Source organism: Henckelia pumila, chromosome 2 (genome assembly GCF_033568475.1).
Source record: "Henckelia pumila isolate YLH828 chromosome 2, ASM3356847v2, whole genome shotgun sequence".
Taxonomy (NCBI): Eukaryota; Viridiplantae; Streptophyta; class Magnoliopsida; order Lamiales; family Gesneriaceae; genus Henckelia; species Henckelia pumila.
In genome coordinates, this window is record NC_133121.1 from 162775582 (window position 1) to 162802091 (window position 26510).

Below are 26510 nucleotides of genomic sequence, written 5' to 3' on the forward strand. Positions count from 1 at the left end.
TGGGAGAAAGAAAGGTTTGGGTTTGGGGATTTATTCATAATTGACTCTTAGATTAAATCTATGTGGGACACGTTTAGAATTAGATACAACTTTCCCGTAAGATTGAAGAGTGGTGCTGCTGTTCAACACGAAGAGTCGGGACTTAATGTGCTTAGATAAAATGATTTTAAATTCATAAATTTCAAATATATTTATATGTATTTTTGTTGGTTAGAGAAGTAACATTATAAATTTCAAATCCACTATTTTCATGTTTAATTAGGGTGAATTTCAAATCCATAAAAAATTATGTTATTTGAAATTTATTCTATTACGTAACTAATGTGTAAATAAGTATTGTATGAATTTAGAATTTGATTTATTATTTCATGGGATAATTTGAAATTAACCATCTTTTACTCTTTACTTAGAATTTTAACCTTTTTAATATTTTATTTTGTAAACTAACCTTCTAAATGAGTTTTAATTTAAATATGTCCAAACTACTCTTTATGCTATTTAGTATTTAATCCACTTGGACTACTCACCCAAATCCCTAGTTTTCCCTCCTCAGCATTGTTTTCACCTTATTTTTTTCTTTATTTGTTTGTTTTTTTAGTTTTTTATTTATATATTTTTCTCTCTTAAAATTCTGTCATTTTCCATTTTCTCCATTTCCAAGACAAAAAAAAAAAAAAAAACTACATTCCGAATCATCCACTCAGTGCTACAGTCATTGTACATACTTTTGTTTTTTTTGTTTTTTATATTTATTTAATTTTTATTCTTTTATTTTTTTTTAATTTTTGGTGTCTATTCCTTTGTTTTAAAATTGTGTGAAGAACTGACATTCTAATAAATTAAGGGATTAATGATGCAAATAAATTGTGAAAGAAAGTGAAGTGTGTGAGCTCAAATCTCAATCATATGCCTACCATTAGATTTATTAATTTATTTAAAATTCAATAAAAATTGTATGAACAAATTCTCCATTTCTGCTTGCTTTGAGTGAAATAAATTTTTTTGTTAAACATACATTAAATGATGGTTTTTAATTTTATTTAAATTCTATTTAATTGAATAGATTGCATAAATACATAAAACTCATAATTTTAATAATCCGAAACTTATAATTTTAGTTAAACTTATTTTCAATGACCTATTTATTTTACTCAAAGACATATATATTTTTTGTAACAGAAAAATGACGCAAATGTTATTCTATTTTGGTATATGGAGTATGGACAAACAATCAACAAGGAGAACCTGCGTGGTATTCGGGGTTAAACGGGAGCCATAAATTTTGGCGAAACTAGAGCAACTATATCGAGACTGAAAGATGAGGTATACAGGAAGTGTGAATTGGATAAGAGTGAGATTGAATTGAAATTCAGTTTCTTAACACATAGTTGTGATCATATTTTTGACCCAATATATTTGACTAATGAACTATTGGCATATCTATTACTTGGTGTACATCATAGTCCTTTGCTTCACGTGGAAACAGAGAACAAAGTTCGAATTATTTCTGACAGTAATGTTCATGGATTTGGTTCACATGATAGTATTGATTTTGATTGTCTTAAATTTGATTTGGTCTCTGATAAGAACTCTTGTGATGATTCTTTTGATTCTGTATTTGGTGGTGCATGATTGTGGTGATAATCAATATGATGACCATGGTGATCATAATAAAGTTGAACTTTATCAAGATGCACATTTTGATGATGATTTTGTAGTAAATGATGATGGATGTGGGAAAAAATAAAAATATATTGAGGCAAATATTAGTGAGAATGGAGTTAAAAGAAGTGTTGGGTTGAATTTTGACAATTGTGAAGCAGTAGTCAATGACAGTTAGGACTTTTTGTTGCTTGGTTCTGGTAGTGAGAATGTACTTTAAAATTTTTCCGATGAATCTAATTTTTCAGTTGGTAAAGAGTTTGATAACAAAAAAAAAAAAAGCGTTTAAAGAGAATTGCATAGTATTCAAATGAAAGATTCATTTCATATGAGAGTTTTAAAGTCCACTAAAACTCTTTATTCGGTAAGATGTGTAGATGATATTTGCAGTTGGAAGGTGCGTGTAGCACAAAAACAAGATTCATCACGTTTCTCATTCGAACTTAATAAAATTTCAAAAAATCTTTTCTGATGTGGAAGATCAGTCAAAGCTACAACCATATAGGATACTCAGAATTTTAAAAAAAAATCACCAAGGCTCTCGGACACTGTAACAACTTTGATACCAATTGTTATGGATTATACCAAATAGATCATGATAATAAAATTACAGAATAAAATATTCAATAAAAACACCAAGAATTTACGTGGTTCACCCAATACAGGCTACGTTCACGGAGCTACTGCAAATCTTTATTAAATGGAAAAATATTACATGTGTATACAGAACACTTATAACCCAAAACCTCGAGTATTATCAAGAAAATATTTCTCTAACTCACACAAGAGAACACTCAAGAAATCTTTTTGTGTTTCTTTTTTGTTTGCTCTCTCAATTTTGGGATGGATACTTTAGTCACCCAGTCCCATTTTATTAGATTAAGTGATTTAAACATGTTTAGAATGATTAAAACTTGATTAAGATATTTTTATATGATCAAACGGACCTAGAAATCGGATCCAAAATGTCCAAAAATGGTTAATGGACTTATTTGGGCTCGGGTAGTTCGGATGGTCTGAACTCAAGCCCTGTAAAGATCGGATGGTTCGAAGAGATTGGAGGTAACAAAGCAGTTCGGAAGCTACGAACGAGTTCAGATTGTCCGAACGAGATCGGATTGTCCGATCGTAGTTAGGACATGAAATTGTTGAGGTGTCATCGTTGTTTGGATACGCAGGAGTTCGGATCGTTCGAAGATGGGATCGGAGCATTCGAACTGTGCATTGCTGCAACATGGCCTACATGCAAGGTCGGATCGTCTGAAGTAGGGATCGGATCATCCGATCTCCGCCTATAACTAGGGCATCCGGGAGCCCATTTTCTTTGATAATTCACCAAAATAGTCTCTTGTTTCTTGAGTGATTTAGGGGATTTCCATCCTTCTTTGTTGAGGGACGGGCCTTGGCGAGATGTCTCCGGATTTGTGGCGGAGTTGTGCCCAAGTTTTGGGGCAATCTACAATAACGGGCTAATGACGGACGAAGGTATAATCCGAGTTTTTATAAATAAGTTTTGGAGTATCTATTAGCTTAGTTAAGACTTTTAGATGACGATTAGTGATATAGTAATCTGGTGATTATAGGTTTGAACAGTAGAGCTGGTGTAGCTTATCTAATATTATGAGGTACGAAAGTACTGTTTATTGAATCTTAACTTTTTATGATAACAAAACAATATATCATTGTTATAGAACTGCCGCCTTTCAAATGTATTAACAGGTAAAAATCTATCGAATTGAAGACGTCTACTGATATGAAGGCATCAACCGCTCAGACGTACGTCAACCGATCAAAGTCATGTATTACAAGTTTTGAAGTCAACCGAAATACAAGACTATATTTATCATGGTTGCCTACCAATCCTCTAAGCCACAAGAGCCGAGTAACGAGTCTTTGACAAGACAACTTAAATGCAAAAATACAAGCATTTAAGGAGCTTTCTGATAAAGTGTTAAAGCAGATTTTACTCCACTTAAAGAGGAAAAATAGTATGCTAATTATCTGCTTGAAAAGACATCTCTTACCATTGTCAAAAGAAACTAAGATGGAGTGCTTATGTCAAAGAAAAAGAGACGTTGAAGATTGATATATATATATATATATATATCAGAGTTAGTCGAAGCAAGAAATAAACAGAACGAATTACAGCTAACACATTATCAAATCATTCGAGCACACGAACTTTCTCAATATTTTATTGCTCACTTAACCCTTCGCTAAGCATAAACAAATCTGATCTTCAAGATATCTTTTCTAAGGGTTACTCAGATCCAAGTTGCTGATTGAAGAGCATTGATCATACTCCAAGAATTTGAGAATCTGATCTTTTACAAGCTTGGTCATATACATCATCATCATCCAAAGAAGTTTGATAAGAACTTAGAATCTTATCAGTGTAAAATCTAAGAGTTTCATTTTAGGCAGGGATAAGTCCTAATTTGGATTGGGTGTATTACAAGACGTTGAAATAGCCAAAGTCTTCTAGTATATTCTTATCGTGAGGATGAAGCGGTGACGTAGAAGATTGATCTCTGAACATCCATAAACAATTCTGTTCACATTCATATCACTACATTGCATCATATTTTCATTTTTATCACCTAGCTTAGTGAGAGCCATTTTCGCACTATTCTATAGTAGCTCTTATTCATCTAGGAAGTTGAGGAAAACCTGTTAAATAGACTAACATTTATTTAACCTCAGTTATTTTAAGTAAAAAAATTTTAAAGTGTGTATTCACCCTCCTCTATGCACACACCTGATCCCCAACAAGTGGTATCAGAGAGGGTTTCTTTCTCAGCTACTGATTTTTACTCTTGCATCATGACTTCTCTAAACAAAATTCCTATGTTCTCTAAGGAAGATTATGATGATTGGAAAATACGTATGCAGATACATCTATTTGCACAAGACGATGATATGTGGTACATCATCACTGATGGCCCAATGAAGATCCTCAAAGTCAATACAGTTGTAGCCATTTCAGGTGGTGAACCACAGATGGTTGAGAAACCTAGAGCATAGTGGAGTGCTGAAGACAAGAAGAAAGCAAATCTTGACAACGTAGCCAAGGACATTCTATATAAGACGTTGGACAAAAATATGTTCAGCAAGATCAAGACTTGTTCAACCGCCAAGGAAATCTGGGAGAACTCACTCAACTATGCGAGGACAATGACCAAACCAAAGAGAACAAGATCACAGTGGCCATTCAGAAGTTTGATAATGCCAAGATGAAGCCAGGAGAAACCATGGCTGAGTTTGATGAAAAATTTAGTAATATTGTCTGTGAAATTATTTCTCTTGGCAAGATTTACTCTAACCGTGAAATTTCTTTGAAAGTTATGCGAGCACTGCCCAGAGAATGGGATGTCAAAACTACATCCATAAGTGAATCAAAAGACCTAAGCAAAATGGAGCTTCATGATTTTTTTGCTGATCTCAAAGCCTACGAGTTTGAACTCGGAATCAGAACTGAAGAAGAACCATCCACTTCTAATCCTACTAAAGCATTGACCTCAACTGCCGTACCTCAACCGATTGAGAAAGCATCAGCAAAAAAGACAGCTGAGCAAATGTGAAACGCCCTAAAACTTCTACTGATTTTTTTTTAAAAAAAACTCTCTGATAAAAAAATAATGAATATAAATATATATATGCTCATACATATATATATCATACTTAAAAATAACTTTACTTAATTTAAAATACAAATACACAAAAGATACAATAAAAGTACACACATGCAATTAAATACTTAAAATTAATTACTAAATAATAATGTATAAGAATGCCATAATAAAATTCCTAAATAATATTTATTTCACAAAAATTCATGAAAACTTAGAAAATAAATACTCAAATCTAAATTTCATGCATATACTGAAAATCTATAATAATAAAACATATGCGGAAATAAACGTTCTAGTCTCAACATAAAATTCATTTTAGAGCAATGGCCACGGGTTCTAGCTGCCTGGATACTCATACGCCCTCGCCGCCAGTCGAGAACACATTATCTTTATTGACATTTTGCTCACCTGCACCATTTAAATCTAGCAAGCCTAGAGGCTCAGCACATTCTATCCTTACATAACAAAATAAAATCACACACAAGCACACATCATATAAAATACGTGAATATAAATATATGTGCATGATCTTAAAATTTTATGCATATAAACATAAAATAAAATAATTATACTGATTTATCATCATGCTAAACATATATCATCATACTAATAAATCTCATAAAATAACTTAACAAGATTTCTTAGTTTCTTTAACAGGTCGTATCCATGTCGGTGGCATCATACTAAGCGATTGATCAATCTAAAAACCAACGTACGCGGCGGTGAGGTTTCCACCTCTGTGCTGCCACTTCACCAGCCCTCTCAGCTGGATCCATAAGCTCATCATACATAAACATTATTAGGAAGGTCACCGGGCCCAGGTATCCCGGCCTTCAACCACATCACTTTCCACCTTCACTTCAACTTCCATGAAAAATTTATTTTTCTTAACTTGCATTTAAACTTATCATAAAAATTCTTACATGATGCATGAACTTGAAAATTTTCACTTATTTATTTATCTCATGAAAATTTGCCCGTAAATATATATTTAATTTATTTTCTTAAAAATCATACTTATATATCTAATAAAAATGCATGCATGAATTAAATATATATTTACGGACGTTTATTTTTCCAATGACTTGTTCGAGCTGCTGACCCCTTGACTTAAACCCAAAAATTCCTAGACTGACTCAAAAACTCAAAAACCCAAAAATCCAACCTGACCTGGCCCATTAAGTTTCATGGGCCCCCCAGGCCCATGAAAACTAATGGGCTCACTTAAAACATACTTTAAGCCCATTAAATTAATCCGATTAATTAATTTAATCAAGCCCAACCCATAAATTACTAACTTAAACACTTAATTAATTAAAATAAAATATCCAAGTCTAATTATTAAAAATCTAGACCCGGACTAAAATTAATTTGACCAATCAAGATGTGACCCGACCCGGACCCGGACCCAAGACCCAAGCCCGGCCCGCCTAAAAACCCATAACCCGAAATAATTAATAAAAAAAATAAACCAATTTCCCAACCCATATAACGTACGTACAGACTTCCCCCCATGTTCTTTACTCTAAGCCATGTAGCAGCAGGCTTTATGGCCTGCTGCCGGCTAGTTCCGGCCGCCGAATGGCCGGAACTCCACCGCCCAGACGTAGCCCACGTCTGGGCAGCTCCAACGAACCAAGCCTCGTCTTGAACCGATCCCTACACCGCCCTAGCGACACACGATTCGGGAATCCCGAAACTGCCGACCCTACACTAATCCGCAACCCCATGCGGCAGCTGCCGCCTTAGCCCTTCACCCGCCTTGCTCAGGCCGCCCCTGACCAGAGCCCCGCCCACAGGACCTCACCATGCAGTGCATGGCTCGGCCAAGGCTGGCACTTCACAAACACAACCTGCGCCCAGCACCCTTCACTCCCCTTGCCCTTTTCCGATCTGTTCCGGCCACTTATGGCCAGACCCCCGATACCTAGACCACCCCAGGGTCCAGGTGCAACTCCAGGACCAGCCCTGGCTTGAGCCAAGCCTTGCATGGCTCGGCCAAGGCTCCTAAACCCGACAGAAACACCCTGCTCGTCTAGCTGCTGTCATGGCCAAATCTCACATGGTTCCAGCCCTTCTAGCCTTGAACCACCTAGCCAAAACCAACCCTAAGGACCCTAGATCAGACCTTGAACCGATGGTTAGCCCCTCGAACAGCCCATGGATAAGAAACATGCATAAACAAATCAACATGTCATAAAAACGTGAATACTTGGCATGAACATGAAGATCTTTATTCTAAAACCACATACACATGCAACATCCAATATTTTATGCATAAATCAGTGTATTACGATTTAAACGGTGAGAAAAGAAGGGATTCAAACATGCCTTGTTGAAGATTTGGACAAAACAAAGAAATCGACGCGTATCGGGCTCGCCGGGACGAACGACTCGTAAAACCTTGCCGAAAAAACCTCAAGAAAATCGTGTGTGCTGTGTTCTGAAGTGAAGGAGGTTTCTGATGAATGATGGAGGCGGCTCAAAGGTGATTTTACGTAGGGTAAGGGGTAGGTGGATTAGGGTAGAAAATCTTAGGATAATATTTTGGGTAGTCTAGGTTAAATATTTAAATAAATACTTTGGATAGATAATTACTATAATTTAAAATTTTAAAAAAAATACATGCTAATTTGTTAAAACTTAATAAATCTCGAAATAATAAAATAGGGAATTTTTAAAACTTAATAAAAGTCATTAAGATAACTTATTTTGGGTAAAACCGGATATCTAAATATACATATATATAAATACCATAATTTTCTTCAAATTATAGCTTAAAATAATATTTTAAGGCTCCTAAAAATCTCATAAAATATTTTGGGTGAAAAAAAATATCTCGTCCGTCCATGGTCCCGCCTACGCGATCATAAAATAAACATTATCAAATAAATTCATAAATCATATCATACCGATTTAAATGCCGAAACAATATTTAAAATATGCCAATAAATCACATAATTCACATAATAATTCAAAAAACTATTTAACACATTTTCACTTTATTTTTAAAATTATTAAAATCCCCTAGTTATGCATGCGAATTTACGTGACAAATTTCTGGGTGTGCGTCCTTTTTTGTAATGGACTGGGCTGGCCCAGCCATTCTTGCACTCATGGTATTCTCCCCCCTGATGGGGAGTTTTTGCCCTCCCCAGGAATCATAAAAGTTTGTATTTAAGTCTGGGGTATAAGGTTCGATTCCTGGGGAGGGCAAAAACTCCCCACCAAGGGGGAGAAGACCATGAGTGCAAGAATGGCTGGGCCAGCCCACTCCATTACAAAATGAGCAATGAAACAATGTTTCTCTTCATTAAGAAATTTGGTAAGTTTATGCGTAAGAATCAACCAAAATTCAATAAACCTTACTACAAATAAGACCATATAGACGATGGCCCCTCGTGCTTTAATGTGGAAAGAAATGTCACTTCATTGCAGATTGTACCAAGCCCAAGAAATATGAGAAGAAACAGCACTATGAGAAGAAGAAAGGAAAATAAGTAAGAAGAACTATCAAGAAGAAGAAAGAACAAAGAGTGCTAGTTGTTGACGAAGGAAAAAGCAAGTGGACAGAAACTGAATCTGAGTCATCTGACTCAGACAGCTCATCTGAAGAAAGTGAGAAGGAATAAGTTCAGTGTCTAATGGACAAATCTCAATTAAGAGATGACGATACTGAGGTATTTGACTTTAACTCATCTGAATTTACACGCGAGGACTTAGTACAAGCACTTAATGACATGGTAAATGAGTATCAAAATCTCTCTATATCATTCAAGGAAGTAAATGCCGAAAAAGAAAGTCTCATTTCCAAGTTAAGAGAATCTAGCTGTTCACATCGAAAGGATCTTGACAATCTAAAGACTAAGCTAAACCTGCTAGCAACTGAGAATGATAACATGAGACGAGTATTCCAAGCCACTTTGTATGAAAATCAAAAGTTTTTTAAAACAATCAACTCTTGGAATAATGCTTCTACCTCGTTAAGTAAGATACATGAGAACCAGAAACTGGCAGGTGACAAAACCGGCCTAGGATATGATTCAAATGACTGCACTCTTACTGAGGAAGGTACTCAATCATATCCTAGTAAGGACAATCCTAATGTCATAAGATTTGTCCGATCTAGTACGATATATGAACACAATGAGCTTGAGATCAATGTAGAACAACCAATACGCTATGAGAGCAAGGCTAAGCACAGAGGGCTGGGATATGTGGAACCTCAGAATCCATGGAAAGGAGAAACATGGGTCAGACCTAAACTGAATGAACAAAGAAAGGGAAATCGATCTAAGTTCAAACTGTCAAGTTTTGAACCAAGTCAATCTAATTACATGAATCATCAGGTGATACAGAACCGGTACTTCAACTGCAGGCCTGTTCAAAAGCGATACAGATTGAACAACAAAGATCAAAATTTCAAACAACACACGATAGTATCTAGATCACATACAAAAACACATCAGACCCCTCGACTGATTCACTTTTTGGATGCAAACACGCGTAAGCCCGTTAGGGTAATTTGGGTGTGGGTCTCGAAAGAACTAATTCAGTTCGAACCCAAATAGAAAAGGGTACCATAGTCATATTTTCTTTTTGCAGGTATTATCAGTAAAATCGATCGAGAGAAACAAAATAGTAGAAAAGACAACATGGTATCTCGACAGTGGATATTCGAGACACATGACTGGAAACAATGACTTATTATCTGAAATCATATACTACAAAGGACCAAAAATAATTTTTGGTGATAACTCAAAATATAAGACTGTGGGTAAGGATAAGATTACCCATGGTAACATCATTATAAATGACGTGCTACTTGTCGATAATTTATGCTATAATCTGATTAGCATCAGTAAATTGTGTGATAATGGTCATATTGTTGAATTCCACAAACTCACATGCACAATCAAATCTAGTAAAGGTGAAATTATGCTAACCGGATTAAGAGAACAAAACACATACATGATAAATGGGCAATGTGATCAACCATCTTTCCCTACATGTTTTGTTGCTCAAGGTGATAAACATTGGCTATGACACAAGCGTTTGAACCATTTAAATTTTAAGTCCATTAAACTTCTGAGCAAACATGAACTGGTTCTTGGCTTGCCCAAAGGAGACTTCAAGAAGGATAAAGTCTGTTCTGCCTGTCAGCTAGGCAAATAAGTGAGAGCTACTTTTAAAATGAAAGGGTGTATGTCTTCGTCCAAATGCTTAGAATTATTGCACATGGATCTATTTGGTCCTATACCAATCAAAAGTATAGGGGGAATGAAATATACTCTAGTCATTGTGGACGATTATTCTCGGTTTACCTTGGTAATCTTTTTGTCCTATAAAGATCAAACAGCTACTCACTTGATTAAAATACTAAAACTTTTGCAAAATGAGAAATGTACTGGGATAGATCAGATCAAGAGTGATAGAGGCACTGAGTTATTAAACAAAACCCTTGGATCCTATCTAGATGACCAGAGAATCAATCATGAGTTATCAGCTGCATGGACTCCACAAAAAAATGGTATTGCTGAGCGAAGGAATCGTACTCTTTAAGAGGCAGCTAGAACTATGATTGCTGATTCTAATGTCTCTCAAAGACTTTGGGCAGAGGCAATTAACATAGCATGTTACACGCAAAACAGATCTATGATTAACAAGAGACATAACAAAACACTGGTAGCGCTTAGTCATGTCATGCCCAAATTACCCAACTCAAATCAGATAACAAAATATGCAGTAGTGTGAGTAGGGATCGTTTCCAGGAGGAAAGTAAAATTAAAAAGTGTTCTAAAATAAAATAAAGGGGTTTTTGAGATTTTACTAACTACTATGCAAGAATTAAAATAAGAAAGATCAAATAAATAACGAGACTTGGTATCGGTCGACTACACCCTTGAAATTATTCATTCGATCATCGATTTCCTAAAAATAATTAATTCACATTGAATATTCATCATTGGAAATTTAATTCCAGTTTCACCTTAATTTTAGTTAACTAGACACCAGCATTCTAAGTTAACCCTTACCCCATAAATTAACTCAATACCAGCGATTAGATTTAAATCCACGGTAGCATTCAAATGAGTAAAACTGACAAATCTAGACAACACAAATACCAACGATTGTATTTAGCCTAGTCAATTGTTGTTCCTACGATTTAACAAATTCAACAGTAGAAAATATTAATCATAGTTGCTTCACAAATCAGATGATTCAAACAATTACGGATTTGAATTCTAATTTAGCATTAGATTGTATAGCAAAATTCTAAGGTGATCAATCCTAAAATCTCACATACAAGCATGGAAATCAATCCAAAAGAACTCTTGATACATAATTTGGAATTAAACAATAGAAAACTGAATCTCACAAATAAAATAACTCAAGGGTTTGTCTTCCTCAACCAAGTACTAAAAACTTAGCCAAAAATATTCATGAATTCTACATAAAAATTCATGAAAGAAAAATTAAATCTAAGAAAAGAGAGAAGAAACCTAGCCGCCAATGTGTTTCTCACGTTCCAAGCCATCTAATCTGATTCAGAATTCCCAAAAAATCGAGATAAAAAAACCCTTAAATATGACGAGAGTCCTAAAGAAATAAGTTTCCTAATTTACTACAATTTCCCAGAAAAGTCATCGCGCTCGATCGCGCGAGTTGGGAGGATCGAGCGCCAGAAAATATACGAGCCTACTGCCTGCGCGTTCTCATGGGCGCGCTCGATCCGTTGAGTTGGATGGATCGAGCGCGTAAAAATATCCAACTTACTGTTTGCAAATTCCTTCTCGCGCTCGATCCGTTGAGTTTGACGGATCGAGTGCGACTTATGTTCTACAAGCAGCGATTTTGAAAAATTTATATTCAGAGATCTAACCATCGGATTGAGCTGAAATTTGAACAGCTGCTTCAAAATATCTTGAAATTCATTCTGAATAGTGAAGATTGGATTTAGGTTCTTCTAAAATTAAAAATTATTTTTTGACCATTGCTGCTTCGTAATTCTTCTCTTATCTGGCTCTTTCCTTCCATCTTTAGCTCCATTTCTTCTCTTTTCCTATATCAAATCACATACAATGATTATGAAATATAACATGAACTTAGCCAATAAAAATACACCTAATCATCACAAATTAACTCAATCAAACATAGGAAAATACAATCACATCAAACTCCCCCTACTTAATCCTTGCTCGCCATCGAGTAACACAAAACAAAAAATAAGCTCGAACTCATAATCCATAACAAAAATAACCATGATCTTCACATTTGTGCCTCAGGAATAAACTCAATGCATGATCAAGAAAGGCGTTAAAATGCTAACAACGGAACAAGTTCAATATCCAGACATTTCAACTACACATATAGCCCCGAACGTGTGTGTGTGTTTGGTCATTAGCCAGTGTCATGCACAATTCACAGATCTATTCAATGTAAAACCCCACAATAGCTCAAGTTGCACACCAACAAATCAAATTAAATCATTGAGAAATTTTATAGTCTTTTCACTTGTCCGAGTAATTGCACCGGATTATCCTCAACTCCGTACAGTCTCCTCCAAATTTAGCTCTTGGAATTTATAGGACTAGAATTTCAATCCTCATTCCAATGTCTCCCCTCACTTTACTAACTCCATTCTTTGCTGTTTTTCTTTATTTTATTTTTTTTTGATTAAGCTCAAAAGGGAGGTTGATAGGCTAGCGACTTCCTAAGACTATCACAAGTCTCACACGACCTTCACTATATCATATACAATTCACAAGCCATGACTCATGCGTGCTAAAGAATATTCAAGAATCATATCAAAGTATAATTTGCATTGGATATCAAAGTGTTCCAAGGTTAGCAAATCATCTATTTTCAAAAGCATTCACGTCATCAATTAGATATCATCATGGGCTAGTGATTTTCAACAGTCAAATTCATCACAAACTATGAGCTCTAATTTTTTTTTTCCTTATAAAAATGGCTAAATTCTCTCAATGACTGGCTAAGTCCTCTGCCCCATACTTAAAATCTTACATTGCCCCCAATGTATGCAAAAATGCAAAACAAAAATAAATAAAAACTAAGAATGAAAGAAAATACTCCCCTTGGGTTGCCTCCCAAGAAGCGCCTCTGTTTACAGTCATCGGCCCGACTGTATGCTTCAGATCCTCATGGAGGTTCATATCTGGTTTTCTTGTCCACCTTCACCCATCTGAATAGTTTTGCAGTTATTTTCTTTCTATGCTTTCTCTTCTTGGGTATCTCCATCTCTGGACGATTTCTTTCTTTTTCCTTAGGCATTCCTTTTGCTCGATTTGGAGGAAGTTTTGTCCCAATTTTAGGTACCTGCAAATCAGAGAGAAAAATTTCAGCAATAGAATTTTTAGCAGGTTGTGCAATAACTTCCTTCAACTTATCCTCATTCACATCCTTCGTGTGTTCTTGTGACAAGTGATCATTGATATCAATGTTATTAACAACACTTTCACTGCCAGGAATTTTCAGGGTATCAAAAATATGAAACTTAACAATCTCCCCATCAAACTTTATAGTAAGAGTACCATTATTGACATCTAAAATAAACTTTGAAGTTTTCAAAAATGGTATTCCTAGCAAAATTGGACTATTCAAATAATTGTTTTTCATGTCAAGGACATAAAAATCAACAGGAAAAACCAATTTAGCAACTTGTACAAGAACATCCTCTATCACTCCTCTAGGAAAAATAGTAGATTTATCAGCCATCTGAACAACAATTGTAGTCTCATTCAAGGGCCCTAGTTTTAAGGAAGCATAAACAGAATATGACATGACATTAATCGACGCTCCTAAGTCTAGCATGTCTTTATCAAGCTGAATATCTCCTATCTTACAAGGAATAGAAAACATACCTGGATCCTTGCATTTTGTGGGTACCTTTCTTTGAATGACAGTAGAAACCTGTTCTCCCAATTCAACTCTCTGACATCCCTTCAATTTTTGTTTTCTCTTCATAGTACACAACTCTTTTAAAAATTTAGCATAACGAGGTACTTACTTAATAGCATCTAACAAAGGAATATTTACCTCACATCTACGAAAAATTTCATACAATCCCTTGATTCCTTCATCCTTCCTAGACTCTTTCAATGCTAATGGAAAAGGGGCTACCGGTTTATACTCAGAAAGGGGGGAAAACTTACATTTTGGTGCTTCTTGAATTATTTCTTCCTCCTCTAACTCGGATTTCTCCTCATGTTCATTCTTTACCTGTGTTTGTACCTCCTCCTCATGGACCTTCAACTCTCTTCCACTCCTCAAGGTGATTGCACTCACATTCTCCTTTGGATTCACCACTGTCTGTGATGGTAAGCTGCTAGAATTTTGTGCCTCCAACCTGTTTATTGTTGTTGCCAACTGCCCCACCTGAGTGTTCAAGTGTTGGATACTTGCTCGAGTTTCCTGTTGAAAAGTTACAGTATTAGTAGCAAGATCCTTAACAATCTTTTCTAGAAACTCAACAGGCATTGGAACTTGAGGACGCTGTGGTTGTGGAGGATACGGTGACCTATAAGCTTGAGCATTCGGTTGTACGTGAGGTGCAGGCTGATTCATTGGAGAGTTTCCATATCTAAAGTTGGGATGATCCTTCCAACCTTGATTGAATGTATTCGAGTAAGGATCATACTTCTGCTGTGGTGGCCCGGGAAATCCTTCTGCTGCATTGACTTGTTCAGTAGATTCCTCTTGAAGTGTGGGACACATTGTTGGAAATCGTGTTCAGATCAATTAAAAATTGATACCCGGTGCAGCGGAAGTTTAAAAATGTTTATTTTTCGATATGTAACGATTCCATATCCTGGGTATCAAAACTTTACGATTAAATTTATGCAAGTAAAAATAAAATCACAATTAAATTTTTACCTATTCAAGCAACGGCTTGATTATGGACACCAACATAATTTAATCTGCTCTTCTTGTATATCCCGGGAACCGATGGCTTCACGATCAATCACCGGAATAAGGTCCATGAACAGAAAACAGAAACCCTCTGATTGATTGCACTAAAAATCAATCAGATGTTTATCAAAGAGAATAAACAGATTTGATCTGTTAATTCGGAATGTAATTTTTCACAAAAATCACAGACCGAATTTTTTCAAAAAGGGACAGAGGATTTTTGAAAATCCCCTTGAATTATTTTATGTGAATTTCGAAAATTGCTAGAATTAATTGTGTCAATTTTCGAACACTACACATGTATTTATAGATAATTTCTAGACTAGATTAAGTTATAATTGTATTAAGACTCTAACTCCTTAGGGCCTACAATCCATAACTTAAGCCCAACAAGTCAAGCCCGTTGTTATAGAAATTAATATAAAATTCATCATGACTCCGATTGATAAACCGATTTCACCAATGTGTACAGAAACCATTTCTGCACCTTTTAAAGTCAAGATAATTTTTCTGAATCCGAATTCAGTGATTTTCAAAAATGCCCATCCCTATGTCATTTTAGGAAATTCCACTCCCTTTTAGTTAAGAAGTCCAACTTCTCTTTCATTAAATTTAACTCTTTAAATTTAACTATCTCAACGGGGTTTAGTAATCCATTACTTGTGTGACCCTCAATGGTTCAGGGATATAGCTAGTCGTGGGCTCACAACTCCTTGTGATTCGGAACAACAATTTCCGACTTGCCCAACGAATCATGGTAAGAGCGTCTAGCAACATCGCCCCATTATTCCCTAGGTATCACTGATAGTGTCTGCAAGAACCAGTAGATTTTGGTTAGCGTACAGTACGGTCCCTTCATCCAAATATCCCGATCGAATCAACAACCATTGGTACATCGAGAGTCGTTCGAGATTCGATAACTATGCATTACGTCTTGGAGATCAAATAGTGACATCGCATGTGTTACTAGGAAAACCGAGTAACCTAAAACACATCATGTACTCTGGCCAGAGATTCATCACACTAATATCTCCTCAGATCGCATAGGATATCCACACTCGCAAGTATGTGGTGAATCCTTGACAACAAAGCATCGACTCCTATATGTGTCGTAACTGTACCTAATCCCGACACCTGATGACCCCAATAGAGTCGGTAAACGAGTCAAAGTACGGTACTAGCATATAGAGTCTCAATAATGTTTCAAGTAGTAAGGACTAATGGTGTACAACCAAAACCGCGGACTTTATCCACTCGATAAGTGATAACCACTTGGAAAGTCCGAATAGGGTAGTTCGATCATTCATCATATGAATATCCATTTGCATGCTTTGAACATCTCCATGTCCATTACCAATGAAACGTGGTACTTGGCATCATAAATGCTAGTCTCAATCTCGAGCGATCCTTATCCTTATTAGCAGACAACTCAATTGACTAGGAACTGTTTAGAATATACAGTGACTATAAGATGTGTTTCATAATAGCGATCTCGCTTTATTCACTATCTCATCTTACTTACACTATAGTATATTCAAGGTCTTATCAAAACATCAATAGTATATCACAATATAACAATATGAAGAAAGACAAAAAAAATGCCATTAATGAATGTAAATTATATTAAACAAAGATTGTTTATACATAGAGTCACAAAAGCCCTTAGCCACAAGTTGGCTAACCGGGCACCCACTCTTTCAATCTCCCACTTGCCCTTAAGCCAACTAGTCACACTACGCAATCCCATTTCTTCGCGATGTTTGTCAAACAATGGTCCTGACAAGGGCTTAGTAAGTGGATCAGCGATATTGTCTGTAGAGGCCACTCTCTCGACAGTGATGTCTCCTCTTTCCACAATCTCCAGGATGATGTTGTATTTCCTCAGTACGTGTTTGGATCTTTGATGAGACCTTGGTTCCTTTGCCTGAGCAACGGCACCAGTGTTGTCGCAGTACACCGGAACTGGACCAACAGCTTCAAGAATTACGCCCAACTCTTGGACGAAATTCCTCATCCAAACGGTCTCTTTAGCAGCAGCTGATGCTGCAATGTATTCTGCCTCAGTGGTGGAATCCGCTGTGGTGTCCTGCTTGGAACTCTTCCAAGAGACAGCACCGCCATTGAGCACAAATACAAATCCAAAGGTTGACTTCGAGTCATCCACGTCGCTTTGGAAGCTAGAGTCGGTATAGCCTTCCAATTTCAATTCTCTTCCTCCATAAACCATGAATATATTCTTAGTCCTTATCAAATACTTAAGAATATCCTTCACGGCTTTTCAATGCATTTGGCCGGGGTTGGCCTGATATCTGCTCGTGACACTCAGAGCAAAGGCTACATCCGGTCTGGTAGATATCATCCCATACATAATACTACCTATGGCTGACGCATATGGTATGTGTGTCATTTTCTCTATCTCTTCATCAGTCTTGGGACACATAGACTTGGATAGAGAAACTCCATGACACATAGGTAGATGTCCTCTCTTGGACTCATCCATAGAAAACCTTTTCAATATGGTGTCGATGTAGGTTGCTTGAGTGAGTCCTATCATTCTCTTAGATCTATCTCTATAGATCTGTATCCCTAGAATATAGGAGGCTTCACCCAAATCCTTCATCGAGAATCTCCCTGATAACCATATCTTTGTTGACTGCAACATCCCTACGTCATTCCCAATGAGTAGGATGTCATCAACATAAAGCACTAAGAACGTCACCGCATCCTTAACTACTTTCTTGTACACGCACGGTTCCTCCGGGTTTTTGATGAAACCAAAGTCCTTTATTGTTTCATCAAATTTCTGGTTCCAACTTCTTGATGCTTGTTTGAGACCATAAATTGATCTCTGAAGCTTGCATACCTTATGCTCGCTTCCCATGGATGCGAATACCTCGGGCAACATCATATAGATTTCTTCCTTAATGTTTCCATTAAGAAATGCAGTCTTCACATCCATTTGCCATATCTCATAGTCATACCATGCTGCTATGGCAATAAGGATTCTTATGGACTTGAACATTACGACTGGTGAAAAGGTTTCATCATAGTCAACTCCTTGTCTTTGAGTATAACCTTTTGCTACCAATCATGCCTTGTAGGTTAGTACCTTGCCATCCGGCCCAAGTTTTCTCTTGTAGATCCATTTACATCCTATTGGAAAAATTCCATCGGGAGGATCTACTAAAGACCAAACTTGGTTTGTATGCATCGAGTCTATTTTCGACTGCATAGCATCAAACCATAAATTAGAATCCGCATCAGAAATTTCTTCCTTGAAGTTTCTTCGATCACATCCAATTTCGGGTTCACTTTGATCCCCTTCAAGAAGAAGACCATATCGAACAGGAGGTCTAGAAGTCCTCTCGGATCTCCTAGATATAGGCGTGTCCATTGAAGGTTTTTGAGGTGTGTGGTCGTTATTTTGTATCTCGGGTTTTTTTTCGAATTTCTTCGAGTTCCATCATCTTGCCTTTCTTATCTAATAAGAACTCCTTCTCCATGAAGGTGGCATTCCTCGAAACAAACACTTTTGTTTCAGTAGGATGATAGAAATAATATCCGATTGAATTCTTTGGATATCCTACAAAATAACATAAGGTGGATCGACTATCCAACTTATCTCCCACTGTCTGCTTTACGTAAGCAGGACATCCCCAAATCCTCAAGTACGAATACTTAGGAGCTTTGCCATTCCATAACTCATATGGAGTTTTATCTACTGCTTTAGTGTGGACATTGTTCAACAACAATACCGCCGTTTCAAGCGCATAGCCCCAAAACGAAGGTGGGAGCTCAGTGAAGCTCATCATAGATCGAACCATGTCCAACAAAGTTCGTTTGCGATGCTCCGAGACACCATTCAGCTGAGGCGTCATAGGAGGAGTCCACTGAGAGAGAATCCCATTCTCTTTCAGATAGCTCAAAACTCGGTACTTAAGTATTCTCCACCTCGATCCGATCGAAGTGCTTTAATACTTCTACCTTGTTTGTTTTCTACTTCAGCCCTGAATTCTTTGAACTTTTCAAATGATTCAGACTTATATTTCATTAAATATAAATACCCATACCTCGAATAATCATCAGTAAAGGTAATGAAGTAGGTGTGACCAAATTTAGTACCGATACTAAATGGTCCACAAACATCTGTATGGATCAAATCCAACAGATTTTGACTACGCTCAGGCTTTTCTTTGAAAAGAGATTTAGTCATTTTTCCTTTTAGGCAGGACTCACAAATAGGTAGAGAGTTAATATCAGACATATCAAACATGCCCTCTCCCACTAGCTTGTTCATCCTCCTTGAGGAAATATGACCTAGCCTAGCATGCCAAAGGTTTGCCGGGTTTTGACTATCATTTTTCCTTTTATTTGTTGTTATCGGTTTATCAACATAATCAACTAGAACGTCTTTTAATTTTAAGTTATATAGATCGTTTTTAAATTGTCCATTTCAAATCAAACATTCATTCTTGTAAATATTGCAAATCTCATTCGCAAAATTGCAAGAAAGATCTTCTCTATCAAGAATAGAAATAGAAATAATGTTTTAATGAAATCTTGGTACAAATAAAAAACATCTCTCTCAAAATATAGCTTAAAATCGTTTTGCAAAATTAAACGAATGTTTTCCATAGCTTTGGATTCAACTCTGGAACCATTCCTGAGCCTTAACTGGGTCTCACCCATCCTTAGCCTATTACTTCTTGTCATCATCTGCAACTTATTGCAAATGTGAGATCTACATCTGGTATCCAATACCCAAGAAGTATTATTAAGTGAAACATTTATAAAATATATCCTCTGCAGTTCGTAACTACTCGATATATATTCTTTGAAGTTGCGCTTCCAATAACCGGGTTTCTTGCAGTGATGGCAAACTTATTTAGACTTGTCCATCTTTGCATGTAACATTTGGCCTTGAGATCATGGTCCTACCATTTCTCTAGTTCGGCTAACCTTTCCGAAGTTACATCAGCCGGGGCTGTTTTCGGAGGAGCCTTTTCTAACACTTAGAAAATCTTTTCCGAGCTCAGGACAATCTTAACTTATGGAACAATTCCTTATAGTTTGCGCCAGAAAGTTTGTTTTGTTCGAGAATTAAAACATGTGGATTACGAAGATTCATCATAATGATATAATGAGATGAAACAGACAATAATCGATGATTGCTTAATTAATTTACTAAGACATAAAATATGACGAGATTTAATTTTATGAATTTCACTCCCACTATTTTAACGATTTCACTACCCTCTAGTGAAAATGGGAAACTCCATTCCTTAGTGGGAACATGGAGTCCAATTGACAAATCATAGTCCCGAATAATATCAGCCAACCATAATTTTCAAAAGGTAGAGCCCAATTACTTCCAAAGTAACCCCCATGTTTTTACCTCATGTCCAATAAGGGCCCAATAATATGACGTCGTTTAATGTGACATGTCAAGATGACCCATCAATATTAAGTTGTGATGGACGGTCGCCATGTGGATCCCCAATAATATGAGCCAATCCCATGGGAGTACCACCCAACTTACAACATGTGTCGATCCAATGTACAGCTTTCCGACGAACGGCCCCCCCCACCAATAATATGAGCCGGACCGTGCCCGCGGGTAGCATCTCATACATTGATCGTTGATGGAAGGTAGGAACATTTAAACAATATTTAAATTCCCTTTTATAAATCTTGATATCAATTTTAAATCATATTTAAAATGAGGGATTTTAATTTTTGAAAATTTGTCTCATCATGCAATTTATGTATGCTTGCGGGATTCATACAATTTAGTCTAAACATGCATACATCAATAATATCATATATTATTTAAGGATGATCGATCCCATTATCTAATCGACCCGTGGTTGTCAATCACGAGTCTAAGTCCAATCCTAGGTGATATGCAAGTATGCAATGCAATCCTATTACATTGAGCTTCCATTTACATTTCTTCCGTCTTTATCGTCTGCTGGGCCCACCATTGTCTTCAAATCTTTATCTCCCACTAAGTCTAACAAATTTACAATAAATTTCGATGACAAGTAGGGGATACATATTTAAGGGGTGGGAACGGGCCATAAACCAAGCCCACTTTTTATTACAAATGACAATTCAAATTGGGCTATAAACCAAGCCCATTAAAAAAACCCAACAACAATAAAACCAAATGTAAATTACCTAACATACACCTAAAACATTGGTCATGGCAATCGATCATCCTCTTATCCAATAATTAATTCAATAATTAAAACATTGGATAACATGCAATGACATCATAATTAAAAGATAAAATCATATTTTATCTAATACATTCATAAGATCATATCTTATCATCAATTGTACCAAAATAATTAATTTTATAAAATCTAATTTAACGGATAAGATTTACAAATTTTCCAAAAATTCAAATTTATCCAAAAATCAATTTTTAAAAATTTCGGACTCAAACAATTTGATCCGATGCCTCGTGGACCAATCAAAAACAATTTTCGATCGGACCAAAAACTAAAATTCCAAAATATTAAAATTTTAATTAAAAATCAATTTTAATTTTTTTCCGGGCTGCCCGGGACAATCCCGGGCAGCCCGCGCCCCAATATGGGGGCCGGGCAGGGCAACCCGTCGCTGCCCCTTGGACAGCGATCAAATCGCTGCCCATGGGCAGCACCGTGCGCTGCCCTGGGCAGCGACAATCGCTGCCCGATGTGCCCATTAAATTTTAATTTAAAATTTTGTTTTTGTTTCAAAAACCCGAGGCCAAAAATTTTGTACAATCGATTAATTTAATCGTTTGATCTGAGCAACCTGGCTCTGATACCACTGTTGGAAATCGTGTTCAGATCAATTAAGAATTGATACCCGGTGCAATGATAGTTTAAAAATTTTTATTTTTCGATATGTAACGATTCCATATCCTGGGTATCAAAACTTTACGATTAAATTTATGCAAGTAAAAATAAAATCACAATTAAATTTTTACCTATTCAAGCAACGGCTTGATTATAGACACCAACCGAATTTAATCTGCTCTTCTTGTATATCTCGGGAACCGATGGCTTCACGATCAATCACCGGAATAAGGTCCACGAACAGAAAACAGAAACCCTCTGATTGATTGTACTAGAAATCAATCAGATGTTTATCGGAGAGAATAAACAGATTTGATCTGTTAATTCGGAATGTAATTTTTCACAAAAATCACAGACCGAATTTTCTCAAAAAAGGACAGAGGATTTTCGAAAATCCCCTTGAATTATTTTATGTGAATTTTGAAAATTGCTAGAATTAATTGTGTCAATTTTCGAACACTACACATGTATTTATAGATAACTTCTAGACTAGATTAAGTTATAATTGTATTAGGACTCTAACTCCTTAGGGCCCACAATCCATAACTTAAGCCCAACAAGCCAAGCCCGTTGTTATATAAATTAATATAAAATTCATCATGACTCCGATTGATAAACCGATTTCACCAATGTGTACAGAAACCATTTCTTCACCTTTTAAAGTCAAGATAATTTTTTTGAATCCGAATTCAGTGATTTCCAAAAATACCCATCTCTATGTCATTTTAGGAAATTCCACTCCCTTTTAGTTAAGAAGTCCAACTTCTCTTTCATTAAATTTAACTCTTTAAATTTAACTATCTCAACGGGGTTTAGTAATCCATTACTTGTGTGACCCTCAATGGTTCAGGAATACAGCTAGCTGTGGGCTCACAACTCCTTGTGACTCGGAACAATAATTTTCGACTTGCCCAACGAATCATGGTAAGAGCGTCTAGCAACATCGCCCCATGATTCCCTAGGTATCACTGATAGTGCCTGCAAGAACCAGTAGATTTTGGTTAGCGTACAGTACGGTCCCTTCATCCAAATATCCCGATCGAATCAACAACCATTGGTGCATCGAGAGTCGTTCGAGATTCGATAACTATGCATTATATCTTGGAGATCAAATAGTGACATCGCATGTGTTACTAGGAAAACCGAGTAACCTAAAACACATCATGTACTCTGGCCAGAGATTCGTCACACTAATATCTCCTCAGATCGCATAGGATATCCACACTCACAAGTATGTGGTGAATCCTTGACAATAAAGCATCGACTTCTATATGTGTCGTAACTGTACCCAATCCCAAAACCTGATGACCCCAATAGAGTCGGTAAACGAGTCAAAGTACGGTACTAGCATATAGAGTCTCAATGATGTTTCAAGTAGTAAGGACTAATGGTGTACAACCAAAACCGTGGACTTTATCCACTCGATAAGTGATAACCACTTGGAAAGTCCGAATAGGGTAGTTCGATCATTCATCATATGAATATCCATTTGCATGCTTTGAACATATCTATGTCCATTACCAATGAAACGTGGTACTTGGCATCACAAATGCTAGTCTCAATCTCGAACGATCCTTATCCTTATTAGCGGACGACTCAATTGACTAGAAACTGTTTAGAATATACAGTGACTATAAGATGTGTTTCATAATAGTGATCTCTCTTTATTCACTATCTCATCTTACTTACACTATAGTATATTCAAGGTCTTTATCAAAACATCAATAGTATATCACAATATAACAATATGAAGAAAGACAAAGAAAATGTCATTAATGAATGTAAATTATATTAAACAAAGATTGTTTATACATAGATTCACAACGCCCTTAGCCACAAGTTGGCTAACCGGGCACCCACTCTTTCACACATGTCAGTTGCATGTCCCATTGAAGCACAAATTCCATATTTTTTCACATTCTGTCCATTCCCTACAGCCATTTGACACACAAGAGATGTCAGTTCAATCAATTGTTGTTCAAGGGAAGAAACATTTACCTCATTACTCCTTCTCAACGCAGAATCAATTCTGTTGGTGCCAAATTGCTGAGAATTGGCAGCCATATTCTCAATTAAATTTCGTGCTTGCGCTGGATTTTTATCCAAAAAAACTCCTCCACTGGCTGCATCTAATATACTCCAGTCATGAGGCAAAAACCTTCATAGAAATATTGGATTAAGAGATTTTCACTTATCTGATGTTGCGGACAGCTAGCACAAAGCTTCTTGAACCGCTCCCAATACTCGTGAAGTGACTCTCCTGTATACTGCTTGATGCCATAGATCTCCTTCCTTATATTTGCCGCTCTAGACGCCGGAAAGTACTTCTCTAGAAATATCATCTTCATTTCTATCCAGGTGGTTATGGACCCAGGAGGTAGATAGTATAACCAATCCTTCGCGGCATTCTTTAATGAAAACAGAAAGGCTCTCAGCTGTATTTTCTCCTCTGTTACTCCATGGGATTTCACGCTCGTGCATACCACATGGAATTCCATCAAATGCTTATGGGGGTCCTCACCTGCAAGACCATGAAAAGCAGGCAAATAATGTATTAGCCAAGATTTTAACTCAAAAATAACATTAGCTTCTAAAGTAGGAAAAGTAATGCATAAGGGCTGATGATTCAGATCAGGAGTGCCCAATTGTCTCAGACTAAGATTCGCGTTGGCAGCCATCTTTTCTTCAGGTTCTTCGAATGGATTTTCGTCCTCCTCCAAATTTTGTCAAGCTTCTCTTTGCCGACGATGGAAAGTCTTGTCTATCTCCGGATCGTATGGAAATTCTTCTTCTGAAGAGTCACTTGAAAGCATGAACAAACCAAAGTAGCGCTGGGGAAAGAAAATAAACTAAAAAACGAAAAGAAAAGAAAAATAAAAATAAAAATAAAAGAACACAAGAAATTAAACGCCTTCCCCGGCAACGGCGCCAAAATTTGGTAGCGTTTAGTCGTGTCATGCCCAAATTACCCAACTCAAATCAGATAACAAAATATGCAGTAGTGTGAGTAGGGATCGTTCCCATGAAGAAAGTGAAATTTAAAAGTGTTCTAAAATAAAATAAAGGGATTTTTGAGATTTTACTAACTACTATGCAAGAATTAAAATAAGAAAGATCAAATAAATAACGAGACTTGGTATTGGTCGACTACACCCTTGAAATTATTCATTCGATCATCGATTTCCTAAAAATAATTAATTCACATTGAATATTCATCATTGAAAATTTAATTCCAGTTTCACCTTAATTTTAGTTAACTAGACACCAGCGTTCTAAGTTAACCCTTACCCCATAAATTAACCCAATACTAGCGATTAGATTTAAATACACGGTAGCATTCAAATGAGTAAAACTGACGAATCTAGACAACACAAATACCAGCGATTGTATTTAGCCTAGTCAATTGTTGTTCCTACGACTTAACAAATTCAACAGCAGAAAATATTAATCATAGTTACTTCACAAATCAGATGATTCAAACAATTACGGATTTGAATTCTAATTTAGCATTAGATTGTATAGCAAAATTCTAAGGTGATCAATCCTAAAATCTCACATACAAGCATGACAATCAATCCAAAAGAACTCTTGATACGCAATTTGGAATTAAACAATAGAAAACTGAATCTCACAAATAAAATAACTCAAGGGTTTGTCTTCCTCAACGAAGTACAAAAAACTTAGCCAAAAATATTCTTGAATTCTACAGAAAAATTCATGAAATAAAAATTAAATCTAAGAAAAGAGAAAAGAAACCTAGCCGCCAATGTGTTTCTCACGTTCCAAGCCGTCTAATCTGATTCAGAATTCCCAAAAAATCGAGATAAAAAAACCCTTAAATATGACAAGAGTCCTAAAGAAATAAGTTTCCTAATTTACTAAAATTTCCCGAAAAAGTCGTCGCGCTCGATCGCGCGAGTTGGGAGGATCGAGCGCCAGAAAATATATGAGCCTACTGTCTGCACGTTCTCATGGGCGCGCTCGATCCGTTGAGTTGGATGGATCGAGCGTGTAAAATATCCAACTTAATGTTTGAAAATTCCTTCTCGCGCTCGATCCGTTGAGTTTGACGGATCGACGCGACTTATTTTCTGCAAGCAACAATTTTGAAAAATTCATATCTAAAGATCTAGCCATCGGATTGAGCTGAAATTTGGACAGCCGCTTCAAAACATCTTGAATTCATTCTGAACGGTAAAGATCGGATTTGGATTTCTCTATAATTAAAAATGATTTTCTGATCATTGCTGCTTCGTAATTCTTCTCTTATCTGGCTCTTTCCTTCCATCTTTAGCTCCATTTCTTCTCTTTTCCTATATCAAATCACATGCAATGATTATGAACTATAACATGAATTTAACCAATAAAAATATACCTAATCGTCACAAATTAACTCAATCAAACATAGGAAAATACCATCACATCAAACACC

At 36.3% G+C, this 26510-nt stretch overlaps 2 protein-coding genes across 2 annotated transcripts; one reads left to right on the top strand and one right to left on the bottom strand.

The window, feature by feature from the left end:
- Positions 1–4548: 4548 nt before the first annotated feature.
- LOC140878822 (uncharacterized) lies at positions 4549–5243 on the top strand. The gene is made up of 2 exons (XM_073282449.1): positions 4549–4665; positions 4773–5243. Exons 1-2 carry the CDS (start codon positions 4549–4551, stop codon positions 5241–5243), a joined length of 588 nt encoding a protein of 195 aa, XP_073138550.1.
- Positions 5244–13457: 8214 nt separating this feature from the next.
- Positions 13458–15032, bottom strand: LOC140878823 (uncharacterized). The gene is made up of 3 exons (XM_073282451.1): positions 14790–15032; positions 14355–14729; positions 13458–14276 (listed from the first exon to the last, which is right to left on the bottom strand). The coding sequence occupies exons 1-3, from the start codon at positions 15030–15032 to the stop codon at positions 13458–13460; spliced, it is 1437 nt and encodes a 478-aa protein (XP_073138552.1).
- Positions 15033–26510: the final 11478 nt, after the last annotated feature.